At 62.4% G+C, this 22993-nt stretch overlaps 1 protein-coding gene across 1 annotated transcript in view; it reads right to left on the bottom strand.

Moving 5' to 3' along the window:
* HDAC4 (histone deacetylase 4) overlaps nucleotides 1-22993 on the bottom strand; it is a 192114-nt gene that overhangs the window by 17300 nt on the left and 151821 nt on the right. The window contains exons 14-22 of the mRNA XM_090285259.1: nucleotides 20861-21047; nucleotides 16683-16816; nucleotides 13871-13991; nucleotides 10362-10408; nucleotides 7133-7240; nucleotides 5325-5380; nucleotides 2790-2877; nucleotides 1010-1129; nucleotides 345-442 (exon numbers count right to left, since the gene is read on the bottom strand). Coding sequence (XP_090141385.1) covers nucleotides 345-442; nucleotides 1010-1129; nucleotides 2790-2877; nucleotides 5325-5380; nucleotides 7133-7240; nucleotides 10362-10408; nucleotides 13871-13991; nucleotides 16683-16816; nucleotides 20861-21047 — 959 coding nt within the window. The remainder of the gene's footprint in view (nucleotides 1-344; nucleotides 443-1009; nucleotides 1130-2789; nucleotides 2878-5324; nucleotides 5381-7132; nucleotides 7241-10361; nucleotides 10409-13870; nucleotides 13992-16682; nucleotides 16817-20860; nucleotides 21048-22993) is intronic.

Consider the following 22993-nt stretch of genomic DNA (forward strand, 5'->3'; position numbering starts at 1 on the left):
GTTGCCACCTGACACCCCGTGCTGACCGTGGGAGCCCGCGTGCACTCCTGCTTCTGCCTTAATGCGCGGACAGCAGCCCGCGGACAGGCCGGGTGCCTCCACGGCGCCACCCTCTGCTCGGAGAAGGAACTGACGGTCCCCGGGCCCAGAGCAGCGGCCTCCACATGCAGTGGCAGAAACCCCCCTCTGCTCAGTGCACCCTGGGGTGCTGGAGGGTCCTCCCCAAACAGGTCTGAGACGCTCACTAAGGAAGGTAAAGGTCAAAGCCAATGAGAACTGGGGACGCAGGGACAAGAGTCCAGAGGGGTCCCCGAATGTCTGGGACCGGAAGCCAGGACACTCACCTGAAGGCCGCCAGGTACTCGGCGTCACCCATGGGGGGGTCCAGGCCGCCAGTGAAAGCCATGTTGACGTTGAAGCCCACGCCCGGGCCTGTGCCCACCTGTGCGAGGCAGAGACACACGTCACAGACCCTCAGCGACCCGCCCCAGCGACGCTGCGGCAGAGCTGTGGACCGTGCTCCCACTGGCTTATCACTGGGCCCCATGGAACTCGGGGTCCCCCGTCCCATCCGCCTGACCTCCGGGAGCAGTGGGGAGCGCCCTCCCCCTCGGCTCTGCGCTAAGTTACAGACACAGGCCATGGGAAATGCCTGTAAATGCGGCCGCCCTTCCCACTTCCTTCCCGGAAAGGAGACCTGGAAGGGACAGGATGTGTCCTTGGGTGGGATCCCCCACCCAAGGGCCTCTGCTCAGACTCCGGGCAGGTATGGCTGGGACTCAAGGTGTCAGGAAGGCTGCAAGCCGCTGTCCGTGGGGCTGCGGCGAGCACTGGACAGGCACCTGCGGGAGGGCGCGACCCCTGCCCCTGCTCAGGACACCTCCGTCTGCCATTGTGTGCCCAGGGCTGCTCAGGCCAGCGTCGGCCTCCAGGCGCCTCCCGGGGTTCTCAGGGAGCGGGTACTCCTCGCCCCCGGGAGGCCCCGCCGCACCCTGGCCCCCACGCCCACCTCATCGGGCGCCCCGCTGCCCGGGAAGAAGTTCCCATCGTCGTAGCGATGCAGGGAGATGTAGAGCACGCCGGGGTCGCCGTAGAAGGCCTGCTGCGTCCCGTTGCCGTGGTGCACGTCCTGCGGGCAGGGGGGCCGGCTCAGCGCTGCTGGGCCGCTGGCTGCACGGGGCTGCGACGCCCCCACCCCCCCAGGGTGGGCCGGCGAGGCCCAGGGACCGGAAGGAGGAGAGGGGGCCGCTGCGAGTCCTCGGCACCAGGGCAGACCGCGGGCTTTGGCAGTGACAGGAGGGTGGTCTCCCAGCCCAGCCTGGAGGCCACGGTGTGACAAACCAGGTGGCCCACTTCTTCCCCGCTGTGTCAGAAGTGAGCCATTTCCTCCACCCTCCGACCACGGCTGCTCACTTTCAAGCATGTGTGAGCTGTCAACTGTGCCTGACGCCGGGTTACGCAGGAGGCCACTGTGGGGCCGAGCAGCTGGTGCACACGTCACACGGCACTGGGGCCCCAGGTTCCAAACTAAACCAACGAACTGCTTCTCCTTGTCACAGCACGGGGGGCAGTGGGGCTCCCCCTGGGCGTGAGGCCAGGTGTCCTCGGGTCAGGACCCCGAGGGCTGCAGGAAGGGGTCTGCCTCACACAGTGCCAGGGATCAGAGCGCGAGGGGACAGCTCAGCACCTCTGGGAAAGTTGCCCGTGCCCGTTACAGAAAACACGGGGGCCCCTGTACACGAGGAGCAGTGAGCAACACACGCAGGACCCCACCCACCAGGAACCACGGCCGCTGTGACGACAGGCAGCAGGTGCCGGCGCTGTGCCCGCGGCAGGTGATAGCACCGCCCTAGCGAGGTCCCCCGGGGCTTCCGCCAGGTGCCATGGCCACACCTGCGAGCACTGCAGACCCCGTGCGAAGACCTGCGTGACACCCGCCGCATCCCCAGCACTCCTCGTCGTCCCCTTAGGAGCCCCTGACGGGCTCAGGGACACGGGCACTGGGCGCACTGCAGCCAGAGCCTCGCTGCAGACGCAGACACCGCCCTGGCGCCTACGGGCCACTGAACGCCTGTGACCAGCGCCCACACCCGGGAGCTTGTGGGGTGTCCTGGGTTGTATTTTTGGTTTTTCTTTTCTGAACTGAGAAGGACTGTGCCCTGCAAATGATAGTCCCACCTGGTAGAGCTTTTTTCTTAAAAAATTACAAAGTTAATAATGAATACCCGAGGAAGCCCCCCCCCCCCCCACAACGATTAGCCAAGTGGAAGCCCAGCCTGGACCTTTCAAGCTTACACTGTCCGCCTGCGGGAGAAGGACCGGGAGCCCAGAGGCCACCCTGTGGGGCAGTGGGGCGGGGAGGAGCAGCACCCACCCAGGAGGGCGGGCGAGAAGGTGTGAGCAGCGCACTGGGTGCCCTGCGCGGAGGCCGGGAGGGCATTTCCTCGGGAGTGAGGCCAAGCAAAGCCGCACACGGGTCTCTGGCAGACACCGTAGCCACGTGCCCAGACGGAGGCACATGGTCCCGGCTGCCCCCTCCTCCTGAACCTGCCTCCCAGCAAGGCTTTGCCAAGGGCTGCCCTCAGCTGCGGGCACCTTTCTGGACGTGTTGGGGACCCATTATTGGCAGGAGTGGCTGTGAGTGAGACCGGTAACACAGTGGCTTCTATTTTCCGCATCTCTGAGGTGGTTTCCAGAAGCTAGGGTCCCCAAGTCTAAGTGCCAGAGGAGGCAGATGTGCCTGCCGCCCCCCACCCAGACTCTGTCCTCCTGTGGGAGCTGCGTCTTACCCAGTCCACTATGAGCGTCTTGTTCACGTTCAGCCTCTGCTGCAGCAGCTTGGCCGCTATGGCCACGGAGTTGAAGTAGCAGAAACCCCTGCAGATGAGAGTCGGGGAAGACAAGGGTCTGGGTCAGCCTCTACACATCCTCCAACAGAACCGTCCAGACTCCGCGAGAGTCTCAGAGGCTCTGGTGAATGCAGTCTCTCAACAAGCAGCAGGAAAGCCTTCCCTGGTACTCAGTGCGGACAGACGGCCTGAGGTCCCTGCAGGAAAACCCATTTCACTGCCCCAGCGTCTGCCTCCCTCACACTGGCCTCCCAAGACACCAGGGGCCACAGGACACGGAAGCGACCTATTTCAGCTGCTCAGTGCCCACCTTTCCATGTGCCAGGATGCAGGACAATGACACACTGATCACCCCAGTGAGTAACTGTCACTCCGATCACCCCAGTAACTGTCACTCTGAAGTCTTTGTCAGGAGAGCAAAAATGCTAAGATGGAACCGAGTCACAGCAAAGCTCTTCAGCCTCCACGTGCCTTCGCCCGAATCCCCCCGCACTGAGCGGCCCGGCCACTTTGCTCCCAGAACGCAGGCTCCAGCTGGGGTGTGGGGCGCAGCTTGCTGGCCAGCGGAGGGACATCCCTGAAGACTGCCCTGCAGCCCCCGGTGGTCACCTGGGCTCACGACTCAAATACCCGACCCGAGAGGCAAACTACAAAAGCCACTTGGGAGCGTGAGACTTGCCCCAGGTGACGTGAAGGGAGTGCTCTGGGCCACGGGGTGACCAGCGACTTCCTGGGTGAGGCTGCTAAGACTCCAGCCCAAGTCCAGCCCCGGTGGCGATGAGCACATCCTCCTTCCCACACAAAGATGGTTCCTTCTGAGGCTGGTCTGACCCCTCCCTCCAGGTCTGAAATGACAGGGGCTCCCCTGGGCCCCCGGGTTCAGCCTGTGGTGCCGCCGTGGTCTCCTGGCTCCTCCACGCCGTTGCCCCCCTGCCCCTCCTGGCTCCACCTGACAGAACTGTCTGCACGTCTCCTGCTTTGCCAGATGACAAACCACCCCTCATTCTTCAGGGCACAGCCCCAACGAATCCCCTAACTCTCCCCAGCAATGTTACAGAAACAGGGGAGTCCAAAAACGAACCCCAGAGTTCGCGGCTGGGAGATGGGGAAAGGGAAGCAGCTTTCAGGATGCCCTTGCAGGCCTGGAGCTAGTGGCTGGAAACATTGTTGCAAAGATCCGCTTTACTTCCAAGACTCAGGAAGATGGGAGGGACCTTGGACTGTGGGCGGGTACGGAAGAAGCAGACGGAGCCTACGTAGGGTTCTGTGAATGGTCAGAACTGTTTGCAACACCCACTGCGTGAGAGGACGCAGGGGGAGAGAGGAGGCAGGGAGGGAGAGAGAAGCAGCTGCGGACATTTTTGGGCTGGCTCTGGCTCTAGGAGGCTCTCTCTCAGGCTCTCTCCGGCCCTCACGCCCTCACTCTCTGGCTCTTGTGGGCTCCCTCCATCTGGCTTGGAGCAGGGGTCTCCAGGCGGCTTTAAGAAGCTCTCGCCGGGCTGCTTGGAGAAGGAGAGGAGATCCATGCGGTTTGCAGGAAGAAGGCAGTTTGCAAGGAGGCTGAGAATCAAGGCGGCCCTGCATTGAGAGCTGGAGGGCACCGCAGCACAGAAAGGGCCTCCCCAGTCAGAACTGAGTGATTGGCAGCTGCTGGTAAAGCTGAACTGTGCCTAGGAAGTAGGGAAACGGTGTCTCTGACTTTCCTAAGACTGGCCAGGTCTGGGAGGGGGAGGCAAGACTTTGTGTAAATAAACAATTCTTTTTCTTTTCACCAAACTCTGGTATTCAGAGTTATGATTCTGGCGGCGGGCAGTCGGGCCCCTGACTAAACAGCCCGTGGGCTCTGTTTCGGTCGGAGCAGCCCAGGGTTCTGTTACAGCAATGCTGGTGCCGGTCTGTCTCCTGGCCCAGGGAGCCCATCATGCTAGTGGGTCGGGGGCTCCTGGGCCCCACGAGGCAGCACCTCAGCCCCAGGCAGCAAAGGCACTTGGCACACCTGAGCCACGCACCAGCTCCCAGACTTGCGCTGGTGGGGGCTGCGCCCGTCACTTGCTCTCCACGCACATGACAGGCAGATGATCCGCACTGCCCCCGCGCCGCCCTGCCCCGCCCACGCCTCGGACGTGCGTGCTCACAGCCCGGGGAATCCAGACCCCGAAACAATACAGGCAGCTGGCCGTGTGGCCGCAACCCGGGACGCCGGCCTGGCCATCCCCGAGGCTGTCCTCGGACACGAGCTGACAGATCTGACCGGGAACGCAGTCTCATGAAGGGCGACTCAAGCTTCTGCGCCCAGTTTGTGAAACAAACCCAACAACTAGAAGACTCATTCTGGCTGATTCTGTGGGTCCCTCATCCTGGGCCATTGTTGGGGTCACCTCTGCACCACAGCCCGCTGCCAGGCGACCTTTGACCCCGGCGCTGCACCGGGCCCTTGGGCCCAGCCGGCGCCCCCCGCCGGCCGCGTCTACTCACATGGGTGTGCTCTCCTCCGCGTGATGTCCCGGGGGGCGGACCACCGCGAAGCCGTTCTGCACACGACACCACATGGGAAACAGGGACGAGAGATTGGTTTCCGTCAGTGAGAAAATCACCACGGAGGGGATGTCGGCAGGTTCAGAGGGCATGTGACGTGGCACCACGCGGCTCCCGGCGCAGACCGGGCAGGACAGGGCTGTGGGCGAGCGCGGCTGGGGTGGCCAGCCCCTTCTTTCCAAGGAGTCTACTGGCGATCACTGTTGCTAAGGGGAAGTCATCCCTGACTTTCGACCTTCGCTGGCCAGGGGGACGCTGCGCAGCAAGGGCCTCTGGGAGGGCTGGGAAGAACCCCTTCCCCCCATGATTAGGGCCATTCCCCTCAGGAAGCAACTTGATGGGGACGCCAGACACAGGGGACACGAAGGGGCTCGGCCTACGGCAGACATCACGCCCCAGCCTGACCCTGACATGAACCGCAGCTCACGTCACAAGGAGTGGGCAGCGTGGGAAGCACGCAGCCCACTGCCACCGGGAGGCTGGAGGGCGCTGCCCCTCCCACCTGCCTGCCGCAGACGCGCGGTGGCTGCTGCGGCAACGGGTACAGCGTCTCAAGGTGCACACGGCGCCACCCCTGGTCTCAGCAGCCAACGGAGGCCGTGTGGCCTAGGCCTGCTGAGCCCCAGGACGGGGCGAGGACATCTGCTCGGGAGCCCCTCCCACACTGGCTGGCACGGAGCGCCGGCCTGACGCCCCCACTGCGCTGGCTGCGGTGAGGACGCGCGGCTGGGTCCCGACGGTGCCCCCACAGGAAGGCGGCAGCAGCGGCTGGGAAAGCCGCAGGCGCCATGTGACTTCCCCATGTTTGCGGGGTGCCTTTTGTCAACCCCCGACACTGAGCGCCCGCCCGTCAGGGTCCCGCGTGAGCGGTCCTGCAGGAGCCATGCTTTCCTGGGAGCAGTAGCCGGAGGCCAGGCAGGCGCGCGCAGGCGTGGATCGGACTTTCTCTCAAACTAGCAAAGGGAGCCCGTCTTCCCAGGGGGATAGCCCCGAGGGGCTTTCAAGTGAGCACAGGTGAGGGGACCCTGGGGGACCCTGTGGGGCCACGGTGGGCCTCGGGCTCCTCCCTGCACCGCACAGCCGGGCCCGTGGACTGCGCGCGACCCTGTGCGGAAACGCGTCGGGACCAGGGAGACCTGCGCCTCGCCCTGAGCCCCGAAGTCCAAAAGCCCAGCGCTCAGTGGGCCGCGTGTGGACAAGGGGCCTGTGTGACGTGCCGACCGTCCCCACGGAACGAAAGCTCAGCGGCGGCCACGGGTGCCGCACTGCCACTGCCTCCCACTCGCTGAGTCTGGTGCGGCCGCCTCAGGGCCCCGGAGCAGCCCTCCTGGCCCCGGGCCCGTGTCCGCATGGGGCGGGCCGTCTCCATGCACGTCCAAGCCAGACCGCCATTTTCAAATGCGTACGTTTTTTGAAAACTTCTCAGTTTCAGTCTCTAAAAGGTCCGTGCGGACAATACGCACACACACGTCCTCAGAGGCATTCCCACAGCTCTGCTCTGAGGGACCAACTCTCTGAGGACAGCCACACGACGCGTTCCACAAATGTGGGAAACGCTCCCTTTGATTCAACAGTGGTTGACAGAACAGGGTCCCCGCTTTACGTCTGGGTGGGAGCAACCCACCCGCCAGTCACGCCGTGCCTGTCCAGAGGGGAGTCTCAGGAACTGTCCCTTCCCCAGCTCTCCTCCTGGCAATGTCCCGACAGGCTACCTTCTGGGAGCCCACCTCGGCCGCGTCCTCACTGACCTTCAGCTCTCCCGTGGCCACCTTGAAGACCAGCTCCACCACGCAGCCCACGGCCAGGCGCGCCGCCCCCGACGAGTGCACCTCGTTCCATATGGTGTCGCTGTCCACCTGTGGAAACAACTCTCCGCAGTGAGCGCTCCGCCGTGGGCTCGGCCTCCGAGAGCCCGTAGAGGAGCACCTGCCTCTTCCGCACCAATTCCAGAACTACCTGCTGATTCTTAAAGACGCGCCAGGAAATACCGAGAAGGAAAGATCGGTACGGCAGAAAACAGTGCGCCTGGGTCTCACCCCTTCTGGGTGCTACTTGTTTTCTCAATGGCCCCAGCACACTTGGAGCTAAAAGTAAGGACATCAAGGCCACCTGGTCAGTCCCCCCACCCCGTTTTTCAACTCCAAACGCAGTTGAGTTAAACAATTAGCAAAGTGAAACATAAGAAGTCTCTCCAAATTATGGTCCTAGTTGTGCCAAATTTAATCAGAAGGAGCAAATACTTGGTAAGCTCTGCAGGAAGGAGGTGTGAGTGGGGGGCGAGGGGACAGGGGCTGCATGAACGTCCCAGGGGATTGTGCCGACGCTCTGCCCACTTGCTGTTCTGTGTCAAACAATGATGCGTGTGGCACAGACAGGCCAGGTACCTTCTGCCTGTGTGGGGCTTTATTTATTGAGGTGAACTCAAGTTTTTAAAGCCCTGGTTAGTGTGGAAGAGAAAGCAGATGGACCTTGGCCCCCAGTTCTGCGAAGTGTCTCCTTGTGGGAGGCAGAGGGCCAGGATGAAGCGCACTGCTGCTGGGCGCAGAGCCCAGCCACATGCACGCCCTGCCTGCCGGGAGCGCAGCGGCCCCGGGACGGCTGAGAAGTCGTGCAGTAAGATGACTGTGCCTTCAGCGCAGCGCCCACCCAATCGGAGGGCCCCCTTCCCCGATCCACCTCCTCTAGCGCTGAACTTCGTGGGACTCCAGAGGCAGAGGCCCAGGTGGCTGTACTCAGAGGCGGTGCTGCCATACCTGTGCCTGTCACCTCCCCCGGCAGGTGTGCAGAGGCGCACGGGCTCCTGCCCACCTGACAAAGAGACTGACCGCCATGTGGGGCGGGTGGACTTCAACAAACCCTTGAAGCTTCATCTTCAAAGCCAGAGGATTTTAAACACCCTCACGAGGGGCTGGAGCCGTGTCTGATGAGTGTTACACCGTGAGCGTTATTCTTTGCAATGACCGAGCCTCTCTGTTCTTTAGCTTCCAAATGTCAGAGGAACGCTGCCGGCCCCGCCAGCCCCCACAACTTGGGCGTCCGCCCTCCAAGGCCGGCCTCTGCTCTTGGTGGCCTGGCTCCCGGAGCCCACCCAGACAGAACCCGCTGCAGGACCCCCGTCAGCAACGGCGCGGGCACGGCCCTGGACGCAGAGCAGCCCCTCTGGGCTGGTTCTCTCTCTTCCTCAGGTGACGACTGCGCTTCAGGGCCATCACCAATGCAGAGACACAGTGCAGGCTCTGGTCTGTGCTCTGCTCCTGCACACCCAGCATCCTGTAGCACCCTGCCCACAGCTGGGGACAGAGCCCAGCCCCAGAGGGGACCCCAGGGAACCCAAGACCCCCCACGGCTTCAGGCCTGGGCTCCAGCTGCCAGTCACCAGCCCCAGGCCAGCCTGGGAGGGTCGGGCCACAGCCCTGAGGCTCGGGCCCGTCGGGAGGCGGCAGTGCGATGACGGATTCAGGGCAGGGCCCGCACACGCTGTCCTGCAGCAAACGCAGGCGTGGACCAGGGGCCAGGGCACCCAGGGCTGGCCAGGCAGGGACTCACCAAGTCCGCCCCGGAGGGAAACCCGTGATGGTCCGGGGGAGAGCAGAGCGGTGCCTTGTACTCCGTCTGAGAAGGGTGACCGATGTCACCTCTGCGCATCCCATTAGGAAGGACGGGCCCCACAGCTGAGTGCTCAGGTGTCAGGGAAACAAAGCCGCCCCTCCTGCGGCCTCACCAGCTGCGTGCACCCTCCCGCCTCGCTCAGGCTGGGGGCCTGCTGGGCTTGCCCAGGACCCCGGGGCTGGACGGAGACGCTGAGGCCCAGGAGGGCTGCGGCTGCACCTGCGGCCCTGCCTCCTGTTACAGGTAATCACGGGACGGCCTGCGGTTCACTCTTCCAGCTCATTTCCCCAACAGGCTCCCCTCACTGCCCAGTGGGCACGTGGGGACTTCCCACGGCCAGGCATGAGGTGGGCGCTGGACAGCTGGCAGCTGGGCTGGCGTCCCGCTGTGTGTGTGGGGGGCCCTGGCCCGAGGCCCCGCCTAGCTCTCGTCTGCAAATTTCAAGTCCTGCCTTGCACTGCGCTGGCTGCAGGGCTGTGTGAACCCAAACTTTTTCAAGTCTGGCCAAAAATTTGCCCCGAATTAAGAGATTGCAGCCTACTTACAATTCAGAATAAAACAACCCTAGGAGGGGCTGTGCTGGATGAGTAAGTGCTGCCGACTCCCCTTCTGACGGGATAATTTTCAAAGCAGCGATTTTTGTAAAGACTCAGGAAGAAGGCAATTTTGTCTCATTTCCATAACAGAACCCAGGCCTCGGCTTCACCCTGCGATCTGTAATTACGCGCACACCCTGCGTGCGTGTCTGGCCCGATGGCTGCACCGTCCGAGAGGTCACTTCCCGGCCTCCCCTCCGGACTGCGGCTCTGCTCGCCCCGCCCTCAGCCCAGCATGGTGTGTGTGTGGCGGGAGCCGGACCCCACGTGCCTGCATGTCTGACCACGCCCGCTGGAAAGCACTGTCCCTGCTGGAAAAGCTGTGACACAGCCCAGCCGGCAACCCTGCCCACTTCACACGGCCCTTAAACGTCCACTGCTGCACTCGGAGCTTCACGGGGGCCGGGGGCTGCAGGGCAATGGGTAGGACCCACACACGCCCACCAACGGGTGTCCACACCACCCGAGTCGGGATGAGCAGACTGCGGTCCACCGAGGGAAGACCCGCCCGCGCCCCCGACCCCACTTCCTAAGGCGAGCCGTGGGTGCCAGACGACCCTCCCCGAGGACGGTGCCCGCGTCCAGGCATCAAACGCTTCCAGGCTCACGAGGCCTTTGAAGCCACACGTGTGAGCGCGGGGGCAGCCCCACCGCCAGCCTGTTATGGAAAACACCTGGCAGCGATTATCTGCCGAGCGAGGCAGCGGTTTCTGTGACCGCCGGGACCCCAAGAACAAACAGGACGTTATTTACACATTAAAGAAATACTTACGCCAACACCCCCACAGGGCAGCCTGACAAACATGGACGTCAGCGAGCCTGCGGGGAGGAGGAGAGCGCGGTCAGCGGCCGAGGCCCGGCGCGCCTGGAGCGCGGGTTGGCCGGGCAGAGGCCGTGGGCTCCCCAAGGGCACGCTGGTGTACCCTGGACCCCCGCGGGGCCTGCGGGCGGGACGGCACCCAGCGGGCAGCGGGTCCTGGGCTTCCAAAACCCTCCTCACAGGGCGGGGGCCTGTGGGGGCTCTGGCTTCCAGCCCAAGCCCGGGCACCGCGCATGGAACAAACCCGCCCGCCCAGAGGCTGCGTCTGAGCAGACCTGGCTGTCACCTGGCCCCACAGCGAGCCCCCCGCCGGCCCTCGTGCCGGTGGAAGTCCCAGGGCCCCGGCAGCCTCCCCGCCGTAAACAAGGGACGGAGCCGGAACACTGGCCCTTCAGACACCAGGGGTCTCTCCGGAACGGGCGTAGACTCAGGCCTCCCTGCTGACGAGCGTTTCACGTTCATTTGCACGGCGCACGAAGCTGGCCTTCTAGGAAGGCCTGCTGCACCCAGGCCACAGGAACAAGCCTCCCAGGTTCCTTTCAGGGCGCCGCCATCAGAAGAGACCCCCGACTTACAGGGTTACCCAGGAGGGTGGCCCATCAGCGCCCCCCGGCCCTCAGTCACAGGGGCCTTGCCTGGGGTCTGAGGAATCTGTGGATTCAGGTGAGAGAAGGAAGGGAGCCACAGGGCAGTGTTCAGACACCTGACAATGGTCAGTATGGGAGAAAGTTGCTGTGACCGCGTCTGGGAACTCGGGGACGGCAGCGACATGTCCTGGCTCGGCCAACCCTCTGCAGTTTAAAAGTGGATCCCAAGTGGGGAACAGATTTTGAAACCACAGACGTGAGTGGCAGAGAGGAAGGAAGGAGAATGACTGACGTCACTGATGTGCATGACACACACACCCTTGACGCTGCCCGGTGGCCTCACGGACGCCCCTGCAGCGCTGGCGTCAGGGCTCCTGGGTCCGCCCAAGGACACTTGGTGGCGAGCCCCACGCTGGAGGCTGAGGCGTTCCTTGGAGGGTCCTGGAGACTAGACTCCAGGGATGGGGCGCTGCCCGTCACACTGTGTGGCGGTCTCCCGAACGGGGCCTCCTTGCTTAGCTCCTCCCACTGAGGACACTTCCCCATCGCCTGCTGTCCTCGTCCCTGAAGACTCAGTTCTCCAAAGCCCTGTCTGACTCTAGGCCCGATGCCCTTCCTCTGACCCCCCCATTGGCGCTGCCTCATCTCTGGACGTGCCCTGCCCTCTCTGCACCCCTGTCCTAGTCTCCCGGCCCTCCGCCGGAGCCCTGGTCCCCACCCCGGCGCAGACTTCCTGCCTTCTTCCCCAGTCTCTGTGACCCCTGGGGTGAGGGGCCTGGGCACCCCAACACCCCCACAGCTAGGAGACAGGGCTGCTTTCTGAGGGTGAGAAGGGCCATGCCCACTGCTGGGTGTACAGAACGGCCCATGCTCGCCCCTGAGGGAGCACTGCCCACACTTCCCTCGAGGCCACTCCTGCAGCTGAGCTGTGAAAGCTGGGCCAGCGAGCAGGAACAGAGCAGAGGGCAGCGGTGCCTCTGCGAGGGAGCGGCTCCCAGGCCGGGGCAGCGGAGGGAGTCTGTGCACGCGGACGTCGGCTCTCCCGGGCTCCCCGAGCACCCTGGGGCACAGAGCTCTGCACCGGGCCCGGGCTGGCCCGCCAGGGCCCACCTGTCCTTCTGGGGGGACCACCTGGGGGGTTGCTGCGAGCTCCAGCTGGGCCCCAGCAGCAGGTCAGGAGTGGGCAGAGGAGCGGCGTGGCCAGGATGAGAGAAAGTAAGAGGGGACCCTGGGCTGGCCCCTGAGCACCCTGGTTCTGGCACCACGGAGGTCCAGTGGCATCGACTTCCTGGTGGAGACACCGACAGGCGGGCTCTCAGCCCCCTGCCCGAGGCTTCTGCACAGCAACACGGCACCTCTGGGACCTGCTTGGCTGCCCTGTGGGGACTGGCCTCCGGGCTGCTGGGGCAGGAAGGTCTGCATCGCCCAGGTTCACGTGCGGGTCCTCTGGGAGGGGACAGGGTCATGAGGATGGAGCCCTCCTGAACGGCATCTGTGCCCATCGCCCCGGACCCCACAGAGCCCTCACCCGCTCCACCACGAGGACCCAGCGAGAGGACGGCTGTCGGGAGCAGTGCAGAGGCCCCGATCTTGGCCGGCAGCCCCCAGAACCGTGGGCAGCACGTTCCTGCTGCCACCAGGGCCCAGGGCGCTGCCTTGGGGTCTCACTCCACTTGGGTGGGGCACAATCTCGGCAGCTCGCGTGTCTGAAAGTGCCCTCCTCTCGCCCTTACATGGACCCAACAATTCTCAGAACGAAACCAAAGCAAGAACAGACCTCTGTAGCTACGTAAGGCAGCGCCCTCTCCACGGGGAAAACCGTGAACCGTTGACGGAGTCACAGTTACTGAAACTATGGTTAGTTTCAGGCACTCCCCTTTCACAATATAATTTACATGGAAAAAGAAAATAAATGGGGCATTAAAAAAAAAAAAAAAGGCCGTGGGGGACAGTGGAGATGTTTCCTCACTGGCCCACCTTCACTGAGGGCACAGGCCACTTCTGTCTGGCTGGGGGCCCGGAGACAGGCTCCCTGGGCCGGGGAGGGAGGGGACTCAGGCCGCGCTGCAGCGGGATCCCTGCGCGGTCACAGCTGACAGTGCAGAGCCGGCGCACGGAGGAGCCGACTGTGCCTACATTTGTCACGGAACCAAGTGGGGACAGTGCCCAGTCCCTACTGCCCCCCTGCCCGTAACCCAGTGCCTGTAACTCCTAGGCCTTCTCTGCCTGTTTTGGCTCCAGATCAGAAATAAGCCTGTGGGGGCCTCCCTCGGTGGCCCGGAGGTGAGCGCGCGCGAGCTCCAGAAAGGTCCTGACAGGGTGGGTCTGCACCGGGAGCCCCTGCTGAAACCCCCAACGGTGGCCCTCCCTACCTCCCAGGCAGGGCATGCCCGTCAGAAAGCTCCTCCCTTCCGCCCAGGTTTCTTGACCTCCAACCCGCAAGGCGGTCCTCAGCCCCGGGGAGGCTTGGGAGCCTATGCTCCAGACTGCCCCTTGCCTCCCCCCCAGGCCCTAAGGGGCAGCTCAGACAGCGGGCTCACGGCAGGCAGCGAGCAGGAGGGTCTGCCTTCTGCTGCCCCTGGTTCGGGGAGGCCAGGGGCTCCCAGACCCTCTCCTGCCCGACAATCAGACACAGCGAGGTGCCAGCGCCCCTGGGTGCCGGGGTGTGGACGGGTCCTCCGGCGCCTCTCCTTAGCACCGGGCGGCCTGCAGAGAAGAGCCTGCCCTGCCCGGCTGCCCAGGCAGCGCCCGGCGGGCGACACTCACTGCCGCAGCCACAGCCTCGAGGGCTGCCCTCCGGGGGCGGGTGCAGAGCGGCTGCGGGAGCACAGGGCAGGGACCGCCCTGGCGTAAGGCAGGAAGGCCTCGGAGTACCTAGACGCTTCTTACTGTCCAGTTTCTGCCTGTTGAGGGGGTTCGTGCCATAGAGCAGCGCATGGGCCTCCGAATGCACGGTCTGCAGCTCCTCCAGGGTGGCCTTCCGTCCGCGGACGCACTGTGGGGACACAACGCGAGAGGGCGCTCACGTCTCCCGTGTGCAGGGCCGGGGCTCAAGGGAGAACCACCACCTGAAGGAAACTGAGCTGCACGTGGGCGTGAGCAGGAAATTGTTTGGTTATTGCAAAATAAAAAGCAAACATCTTATTTTAGTTTTAAAATCTGTTAAGAGGGTTTATACTTTGATTATAACTTTGAAAAAGTTTCAAAGGGCAAGCCCAGCTTTCACGCTTTAACCTTCACTGTCCCGCAACCATCCGGCCTCAAAGCCCTGCCCTGCTGGCCACGGCGGACACCGCCTCCCAAGGCCAGAGAAGCGCAGCGTTGGCCTCAGGGCTCCACCTGCCTGTCCATCTGCATTTCTCCTTGGTTTAAGATTCCTCACGTGAAGACTCCTGGCTGTTTTGAGGTTTCTCCCAGAAATTAGCCTAAGTCACTGTTCTCTAGTGGAGCGACCCGCCTCCCCCTCCAGCACGTGGTTCAGGAGGTGAAGTCGGGTTAACAGTCCCCACCCCAGGGCTGAGGGCTGGAGGAGCACAGGCCCTGCTGCTGGGTGGGAGCCTGGGCTGCTCTCGCCCTGAACCCCCCGGGGCATGGGGGCGGAGGGGGGCTGCTCCCCAGAGACCCTGCTGAGGGAGGGGCTGAAAGCAGAGTGAGTGGTTGGAGCTGCCTGTGACCACGGGTTTGCTGTCCCCACCTCCGTGTGGAGGGGCACAGCTCTCAGGGAAGATGCACCTGCTCCGTGGCCTTCGGGACAGGAGTCCACCCCACAGGTGCTCCTCACCACCCACCTGGAACGAGGCAGACCTGGGACCCCCGGAGGCCGGGAGCCAGTTCCCACAACTGTGTCCAGGGCTGGGCCTGCACTCTGCCACCCAGGAGACCATGCCAGGGCGAGGGCAGAAGGGTCACGGCAGCCCCTTGGGCTGAGTGAGCACCCTCACCCATCATGGGGGCACCCACCTGGGTCCCTGAGTGCTGTGTGGGGGCCCCATGCTGCAGCCCAGACTCCTCCCAGCCATCCTGCTGACTTGGATTGCACCCCACAGCCCACAAGCCCCTCTCCTCCTCAGTGCCCAAGTCCCGCAGTTCTGGGGACCCCCTACAGCCATCGGCCAGGACAGGCCGGCGCCCCCCACAGCGCCAAAGGCGGCAGGAAAGGGGAGAGCCCTTATTCTCCCGTGTTTCCATGTCTCACCCCACCTTGTCAGGCTGACTTTTCTGGCTGTGGAACTACCCTGGAGTCCTCTGGCCTCAGTGGCCCTCCTGGGGGCAACAGGGAGGGACAGGAAGCCGGTCACAGGACTTCAGATGCCCCAGCAGCCCTGCAGAGGGGCAGGGCCAGGGCCCCAGGACCCCAGGGCCACGGCAGGAGGAGGAACAGGAGGTCCCAGCCTGTCCGCCGGGGTGACGCTGCCCTCCAGTGGTGAGCTCCGGCCAGCAGGGAGATGCCGACCCCCTCAGCAGCCCGGGGCTCGGTCCTCCCAGGGGCACTCCAGGACAGGGATACGGACCCGGCCTCTGCACCTCTTTTCCCTCCAAAATCCACGTGTCATCAAAAACATGGCGAAGATGGGGACCGAAGTGCCTAACTATGCAGCTTCTGGAGGAGTGGGGGACGCAGGCGGGGCTCTGGAACACGCCAGCGCCGGCTGTGGCACATGGATGTAAACGGTGTGCCCTCACCTGGGACTCCAGCTTCCCAGGGCTCCTCTGCAGAAGATCCCTGGGGTTACGAGGATTCCTAGCATGTGTGGGGACACAGCAAGTCCCACTTAATGGGCAACTGAGGGCTGGGGCCATCGTCCTAGGACACCCTGGGAAATGGGTGCTCCACATACGAGGACACCAAGGGGACCCTGAGCCCAGGCCTCCGGCACTCACGCCCCTCCTGATGGCCACACCCGGGGCCCAGAGCACGAGCCAGTCGCTTGGTGAAAACGCTGTTCCGTCGTCAGGAGGACAAACACGTGCTTCCTGTCCTCACGGGCCAGGGGACAACTGCAGCCACGTGTGGGCAGCGGGAATCCCAGCTCCCAGTGGGCGAGCAGGTGGGGCCCCTCCTCATCTGAGAGGGAGCGTGGCCATCCCTATCCCAGGCAGCGGAGTGACAGTGGACCAGCTGGAACTCTCCCTCCACGAAGAGCAGGTGGGGGCACAGTGCCCGTGACCCAATTCCGTCCGGTCGGACCACACAGGACTGCGACTCTGCTCCCACACTCGCTGCCTCGCCACAGGAGCGTGGGCTCCGAGGGCTGCCTCAAACCTGACCCTCTGCACCTGGGAGAGCACCAGGGGAAGGGCAGCAGGCCCCCCTCTCGTGGGTCTGGGTCCCGGCCCCGGGTGGAGGCCAGAGAGCGGCCTGCGTGTGCCCGGGGTGCTGGCTGCAGCTCAGCCCGGGAAAGCGCCTCCAGGGGCACGGCAGGGAGCAGATGGGGATCCGTGGGGTTCAGCAAGCTGTGCTGGGTCAGAGCTGAGCAGCACGCAGAGGGCAGTAGGGGCGCAGAGGCCGCAGGGGCAGCAGCGACTACAGGGCAGAGGCAGGCCCTCCCCCAGGGAGGCCTTGGGCTTGGAGGGGAAGAGCCCGGGCCCCTCCCAGAAGGCAGGCCTGAGCACCCTCCTGCCCGCCCTCCCCAGGGAACTGCTCACAGCCCCTCCCCGCACAGCCCACCCTCAGCGCCGGCCCTACCTCGCACTTGCCCCGGAGGCCGGTCTCCTGCAGCCGGGACCAGATGCTCTGGATCCTGCCGGCGTGCTCCGGGTGGCTGTTGCTGTTCCCGCAGACGCACTGGTGCTTCAGCATGAGCGTGTCGTACACCAGGCCTGCGGCGGGCAGAGGCAGCCGTCAGAGCCGCCGCATGCTGCCCCCAGCGGCCCAGGACACTGCTGCCTCGGCAGTGAGCCAGCACGTCCCTACGAGGCTCACGGCACGGCCCGTCCTGCAAAAACGGGGCCTCAGAAAATCAAAGCGCCGGAATCCCTCCATAGCAGTTCAAAGAAACGGACCTGAGGGGAGGCTCAGCGGGTGAACCGGGCCACGGCTGCAGCACACACCTGGCCAGCAGCCAAGCCACCAGAGTGGACCCCGTGGCGGGGGCAGGAGGAGGAGGAGACACGAAAAGGAGCCCCTCCCCCCCCGGACGTGGCCTCACACCTGTAGCTATGTGGCCGAGGACCACGGTGACCTCCAGAAATGAGACTGTGGTCCAAGAACCCCGTCTGTCTGCTAGGCCTCCCCAACCCCCGCGCACAGCGTTCTCGTGACTGAGGGCTGTGCGCGGGTTCTCGGGCTGAGGAGTCCAGGCTGTGCTCCCTGCTCATCCTGGCAGGAGGCCAGGACCTCCGCACTGCCTGTAGTGGGCCCCGGGCAGTCTGGTTTTCTGAGAAGCAACTATGTAATTATTTCTGGATAATTCCGACTGAATGTGAACACTATCCTTCTAAGTGCTGATAAAGAAAACTTAGCCATGTTTAGACACAACTGTGGGAAAAAAACACAAGATATTTTATAATGATGGTCTGAAGAAGGATGAACTCATCCTGTATTTAGGCAATTTCTTTTAAATGTATCACTGAAAAGAAATGTCACAAGGCAACAGTGTTAACATGCTGCATACGGATGGCGAGAATTCTCGTCATTTCTATCCCAGCTGTTCCGGATGGATGACGAGAATTCTTGTCATTTGATCACGTAATTTTAAACACTTAAATAAGGTTATTTGGACTTTCAGTAGTAATTTTTCATTTGCTTTTTTTAATTAAGGATAGTAGTAACTTAATTGTTAATTTCGTGAAGACACTTCATTAATATTAGCCATATAACCATATTTAAATGTTAAACCTTTCGTCTGTGATGGCTCATAACTGCAATTTCAACAGCTCAGTACTTCTGCGTCATCCCGTTCACTGTGGATGCGATATTTTATCCCTGACTTCCTCGGTTACCCCGCACCTTGTCTAATTATATGAGTGTTTATCCACATGGTCCTAGCTCAGCCACCTGCGAGGAGCCGTATCTGTATCGCCTCGTCTTCAGAGTCAACTCTCAGCTACTTCCCGTCAACGTAAGCAAAGATGAGTGGGACGAGCGGGACTCGCTCTCTGCCTGAGTCTGTACTATGCGCTCACAATGCTGTTACGGGCTGTGGTTAGTTTCTTCTCTTGATGTGCCTTGAGAAGTTCGTTTCCTTGAGTCCTAGTGAATTGTGAACTTGGCGTTTTGCGAGAGGAATTGCTCAAATCCTTATTTTAGGAAATATTCAACTGAATACCCCATATAATGGCATCGCATAGGAAAGACAGTGCTTTGCGTGAAGAAGAAATTTTATTAGATCTGTGCGCTGATGATCTGTCGAATGTGCCATTTGAGCGTAATGAGGAGAGCGACGAGAGTGAATGTGATTCCGATTTTGTAGTGAAGGTAAAAAAAAAATCCCCTCTCGTGATAAGTGACAGTGATTCGAATAATAGTGCAAACGAGGACAACACTTCATCTGATACATGGAAAAAGAAGACTTGGAGAGAGACCGAGAGCAATTTTTAGGCCAGCCTGGAGCGAAGTGGGCACGAGGAAAGTCTCCAGCATCCTTGCCGCAGTCTCACTCATTGTCGGAGAGGGTTTTTGCGAAATGATGTGCGTTCAATCCAATCTTCACTCGTCGTCGTCGGCAGCCGTCCGTCTCGAGAGACGATGGTGTAGCTTCTTAAGAGTCTATCTGCACCGCCGAGAATGGCTGTGCAGTTCGACTCGGGAGTGACACGGTATCTGTCTCCTTCCGTGTTGAATCGACATCTTGCGATGACGCTGGAGTGTCCTCTCCAGTGAAGCTGAAGCTACAGAGCCTGGGCAGGGTGATATGGAGGGTCTGCTGTTGCCCATGCAGCAGACCCCCCCTCTCTTTGCAGCTGAAGGGTCCAAGGGAAAGACGGAGTCAATACAGCTTGGCTTCAGGTGCGCCGCAGGAGTTGCCGGTGTTGACTACAACGTCAAACCGCCTTAGGGACTCCGGCTCCGGATTTTCTGTCGGGGTTTACTCCCTTAGCCTTTCCCCTGAAGAGGTATGCCGCAAGGCAGCGGAGGTTTTTTGGAATCAGAGTTTTCCTTCTCTGATGTACCCTGACTGAAAGATCGAACCAGCGACACTTAGCTCGCAGGTCGATGCTCAATCCACTGAGCCAAACCAGCCTATAATCCAGTGAAAATTGTAAAATATGGGTTACCAGTTCATATGGTTTGTGAGAGTGATTCCGCCTACATGAGTAATTTAGAAATATATCCGGCCGAAGGTAACAAATTAGAGCAAACCATCCTTCCTCTTCTGAAGCCTCATCTCAATGTTCGGCATCATGTATATCAGGATAACTATTATAACAGCGTGAAAATAGCAGAATTACGCTTGGATAACAAGAGTTTGTGGGACCACATGGCCAAACAGAGGGCTCCCTGCCACACTGAAGGGTGAAGCGAAAACTTGGAAAAGGGGACCGTGCACAGCCTCCCGTAAAGGTGAAGTGTTGCTCGTGGTGCGGAAGGACAGAAGGGAGGAGAAGATGACTCGCGCTGTTCACAGTGCGAGAATGGGAAACTCAAAGCTAAGAGACAGGGTCCCAGGACTGGTCCTCAGAACACCCGTCTGCATCCTGAACCACAACAAGTGCATGAGAGGCGCAGGTGGGGCAGGGACGTATCCGTCGCGTTACACCGTCACGAGAAAGACAACGAAACGGTCGCAGGAAGCAGTGCTGTGGCTCATGGACTGGGTTCTATCTGATGCTTTCAGAGCTGATAAAATACTAAGTGAATCAAGCGGCGTTCGATTCAAAGGCTTTCTGCTCCAGATCGCCAGAGAGCGGGCAGCGAGAGGCAAGTGGCCAGAGGTCATCCTCGGACAAAGACGGCGAAGATAAGCCGGCGGAGCATGCTCCTTCAAAAGGTCACTCACGGCGCCTCTCAAGAGACCCTAGTAAGCGCCATCTCGTTCCTATCATGGGGGTGGGAAAAAAAAACACCACACCAGAGGGTGCAAAGTGTGCGCTTCCAGAAAAATCAGGAAAGAGACGAGGTATGCGTGCTCTCCGTGCGGCATTCCACTCCACAGAGGAGAATGTTTCATGGACTATCACACGAAGGAGAGATGCTAACGTTATTTGTATTACTTTTAAAGTTTCATTAAAAAACTTTCATTTTTGAGTAACGTATAGCATTTTAACTAAACCCTACACGTTTGAAGAGTGAGGTTTAAAAACCTGCCGGGACAGAGGATTAAAAGGCAACACGGTAACAGCTCTTGTGGCCACCCTCCTGCCCGAGGCCGGAGGGGCACGCTCGGCGGACTGGCGCCCAGGCAGCCCCGCACTCCTGAGCCCAGCACCTCGGACCCCGGCGGACGCCTGGCCCAACCATCCAGGCCTCACTCAGGGCTCAGGTGCAGCCTTCCGGGCAGAAACCAAGATCCCCGCCCACAGACGTGCCCTGGGGCGGCGGGGGACGGGCTGGGGCAGCCCAGGGCAGCGGGCAGCACTGCGACCACCCGGGAGTGAGCCGGCCCAGTGGTCGAGGTGCAGTCCAAGGAGAGGACAGAGGGGAGGGGCACGTCCTCCTTGCCCGCTGACCGGGGTGGGGCGGCTGCCGCCTGCACACTCACGCTGGCCTGGCAAGGGGCAGGTGGGCTTCCGCACGCAGGAGAGACCCCCAGAATTAGAGGCGGGCCGGGGCAGGGAGCCTCTGTGGTCCACCCCCACCCCACCCCCCCCAGTGCAGGAGGCTGCCCTGCCCTCCAGCCCTGGAAGTGGCCCGTCCTCTGGACAGTGCAGGCCCCGAAGCACACGCCCCAAACATCCGTCAGAACGGGCCACCCGCCTCATTACCTGTGGTGAACCTCGGTGTGCGTGGGGGCTCCTGCACAGACATGGGGAAAGTGGCGGATGCCGGCGAGGACTGAGCCCGGGACAGAGGCCGGTGGCCGCCGAAGGACACAGGGATGCCCGCGGCCTCCATGGAGGCCTGGAAGCTCCTCAGCTGGTGGATCCGCTGCTGTTCCAGCAGGAGCGCTTGCTGGGGGGAGACACACGTTTCACTGCATCAGAGAACCCTCCCTTCCTGGAAAGGTCGTGCACATGTGTTGCCCGTCACTCACCCTGGGCTCACCCCCTGCCCCCCGCCGCTCCCCCTCACGCTGCGCATGGTGGCAGCTGGTGGCCCCAGCCGGCAGGCAGCCCTCCGTTCTTTGCTGTTGTCTCAGTTCTGATCTGGCTGCAAAAGTCCCTCCCAGAGGGAATGTCAACTCTACCTCACTTGCCACCGCGTCCCTGCCCTGGTCCCCCACTGCCCCGCGTCCCCCTCGAGGACAGGAGGGGTTGCTGAAGCAGACAGCACGCTGTCAGGTCCCCGACGCCCAGGGCCCGGCCAGCTGGGTGATGGGCTGGGGTGTGGGAGTCCGCACGGGCTGTCCCGGGACCCCACGTGAGCCACCTTTCAGCAGAAAGAACCCAATTAGAAAGGGGAGAGTCAAACACACACTTCCATGGAAGCTGTTCTGTGCACAAGTTACGTGTCTACATGGAAAGCTGGCTTCCATCAGAGCATAAACGCTACAGGGACCTAAAACCTGAAGGACGGCAGGTCTCTGTCCCTCCTGGAAGGCTGCCGGTCCACGCTGCTGGCGAGCCAGCAGGATACGCGCGGAGGACGCGGCCTGGGGCCGTGGAGGCCGACAGCACAGAGGGCCTCGGACCCAGGGCCACAGCATGGGTGCAGTGCAGGGTCTGTGGCCCTGAGGGAAACCCCGGAGGGACGCTGGACAGGCCAGCGGGAGGGGCAGCTATGAGCCTGGGCCGGCCCAGCCCAGCCCCAGACGGGGAGGGACAGAGGGCGCCACGCCCGACTGCAGAGGCCGCGGGGCCGGGAAAGCAGCGCGCGTCAGCCCTGCCAGCCCACTGCGAGCCCCGCCTTAGTGCTTACAAACAGATCCTGGCCTCTGGAAGGCCTGCCTTCCCGGCCCCAGCTGGGGGGAGCCAGGCGCGTGGCAGGCTGGGGGGCAGACGGGAAGAGCCCGAGACGGGAAGACGGGGGCAGGGGGCTCAGCAAGGCTTCACAGCCACCCACACCAACCAGCCCCGCCCCAGTCCACAGGGCCTCGGGCTCACACCTACAGACTGCTCCTCGAACCCCAGAGTTCCCGAGGAAGCCCTCTGCTCCTTACCCTCCTGAGAACAAGCGTCTCTAAGCGCCGTCTCGGGCTTGGAGGACAAGGCTCCTCTCCCGAGCCGCTGCTGAGGGCGTTATCGTCCACAAGATGCCGCCTGAGAGCTCACGAGCACTTGCCAGTCTCGTACCCACGTACTAAGAACACTGAGGCCTCGTTGTTGTTAATGAAAGGCCTGCTCCCCCACACCCAGGCCCCGCACTGACCAGGGCACCAGCCCCGTGGGGCCGTCAGCCAGGCCCGCCCCAGCCGCCAGAGCTGCCCAGCAGGGAACGCAGGCCCCTCCAGTCAGAACCTCTGCTGTCAGCAAGTGTGCTGCCCTCTGCCGGGCGGGGTGCAGGGCCTGGGGAGCTAGGAGCGTGGCCTGGGGAGCAAGAGGCGGCTCCCTCCGAGTGAGCGCAGGAGCGGCACTGCCTACACGGCGCAGGCAGGGCCAGCACTGGAGCGCAGAGGGCCGGGAGGGCGAGGAGGTGGCCTGCCGCCCACCCAGAGGCCGCTGGAGAAACCGAGGGCCAGTCTGTGCATTACAGGGGCATCTCTCTGGGTGCGGCGACAGCGGCGGTGAGCGGCAGCGGCCATGCACTGGCTGTTGGCGGCCCACACGACAGCCAGCATGATCGCTGCTGCGGGGCGCGGTCAGGCCCCTCGGTGCGCTTGGCTCTCAGGCCATGCTGGTCAGGGGCCAGCAATCCCTGCGGTGGCACCGGGGCCTCTGACACCTGGTTCCTGACTCGCTGGCCAGCTGACTAAGTGTGGTGCTGACGCGGCAGGTTCAGTTTTTGGTGTAAAAATTGCT

Source organism: Furipterus horrens, unplaced genomic scaffold (genome assembly GCF_987537825.1).
Source record: "Furipterus horrens unplaced genomic scaffold, mFurHor1.1.pri manual_scaffold_1, whole genome shotgun sequence".
NCBI lineage: Eukaryota > Metazoa > Chordata > Mammalia > Chiroptera > Furipteridae > Furipterus > Furipterus horrens.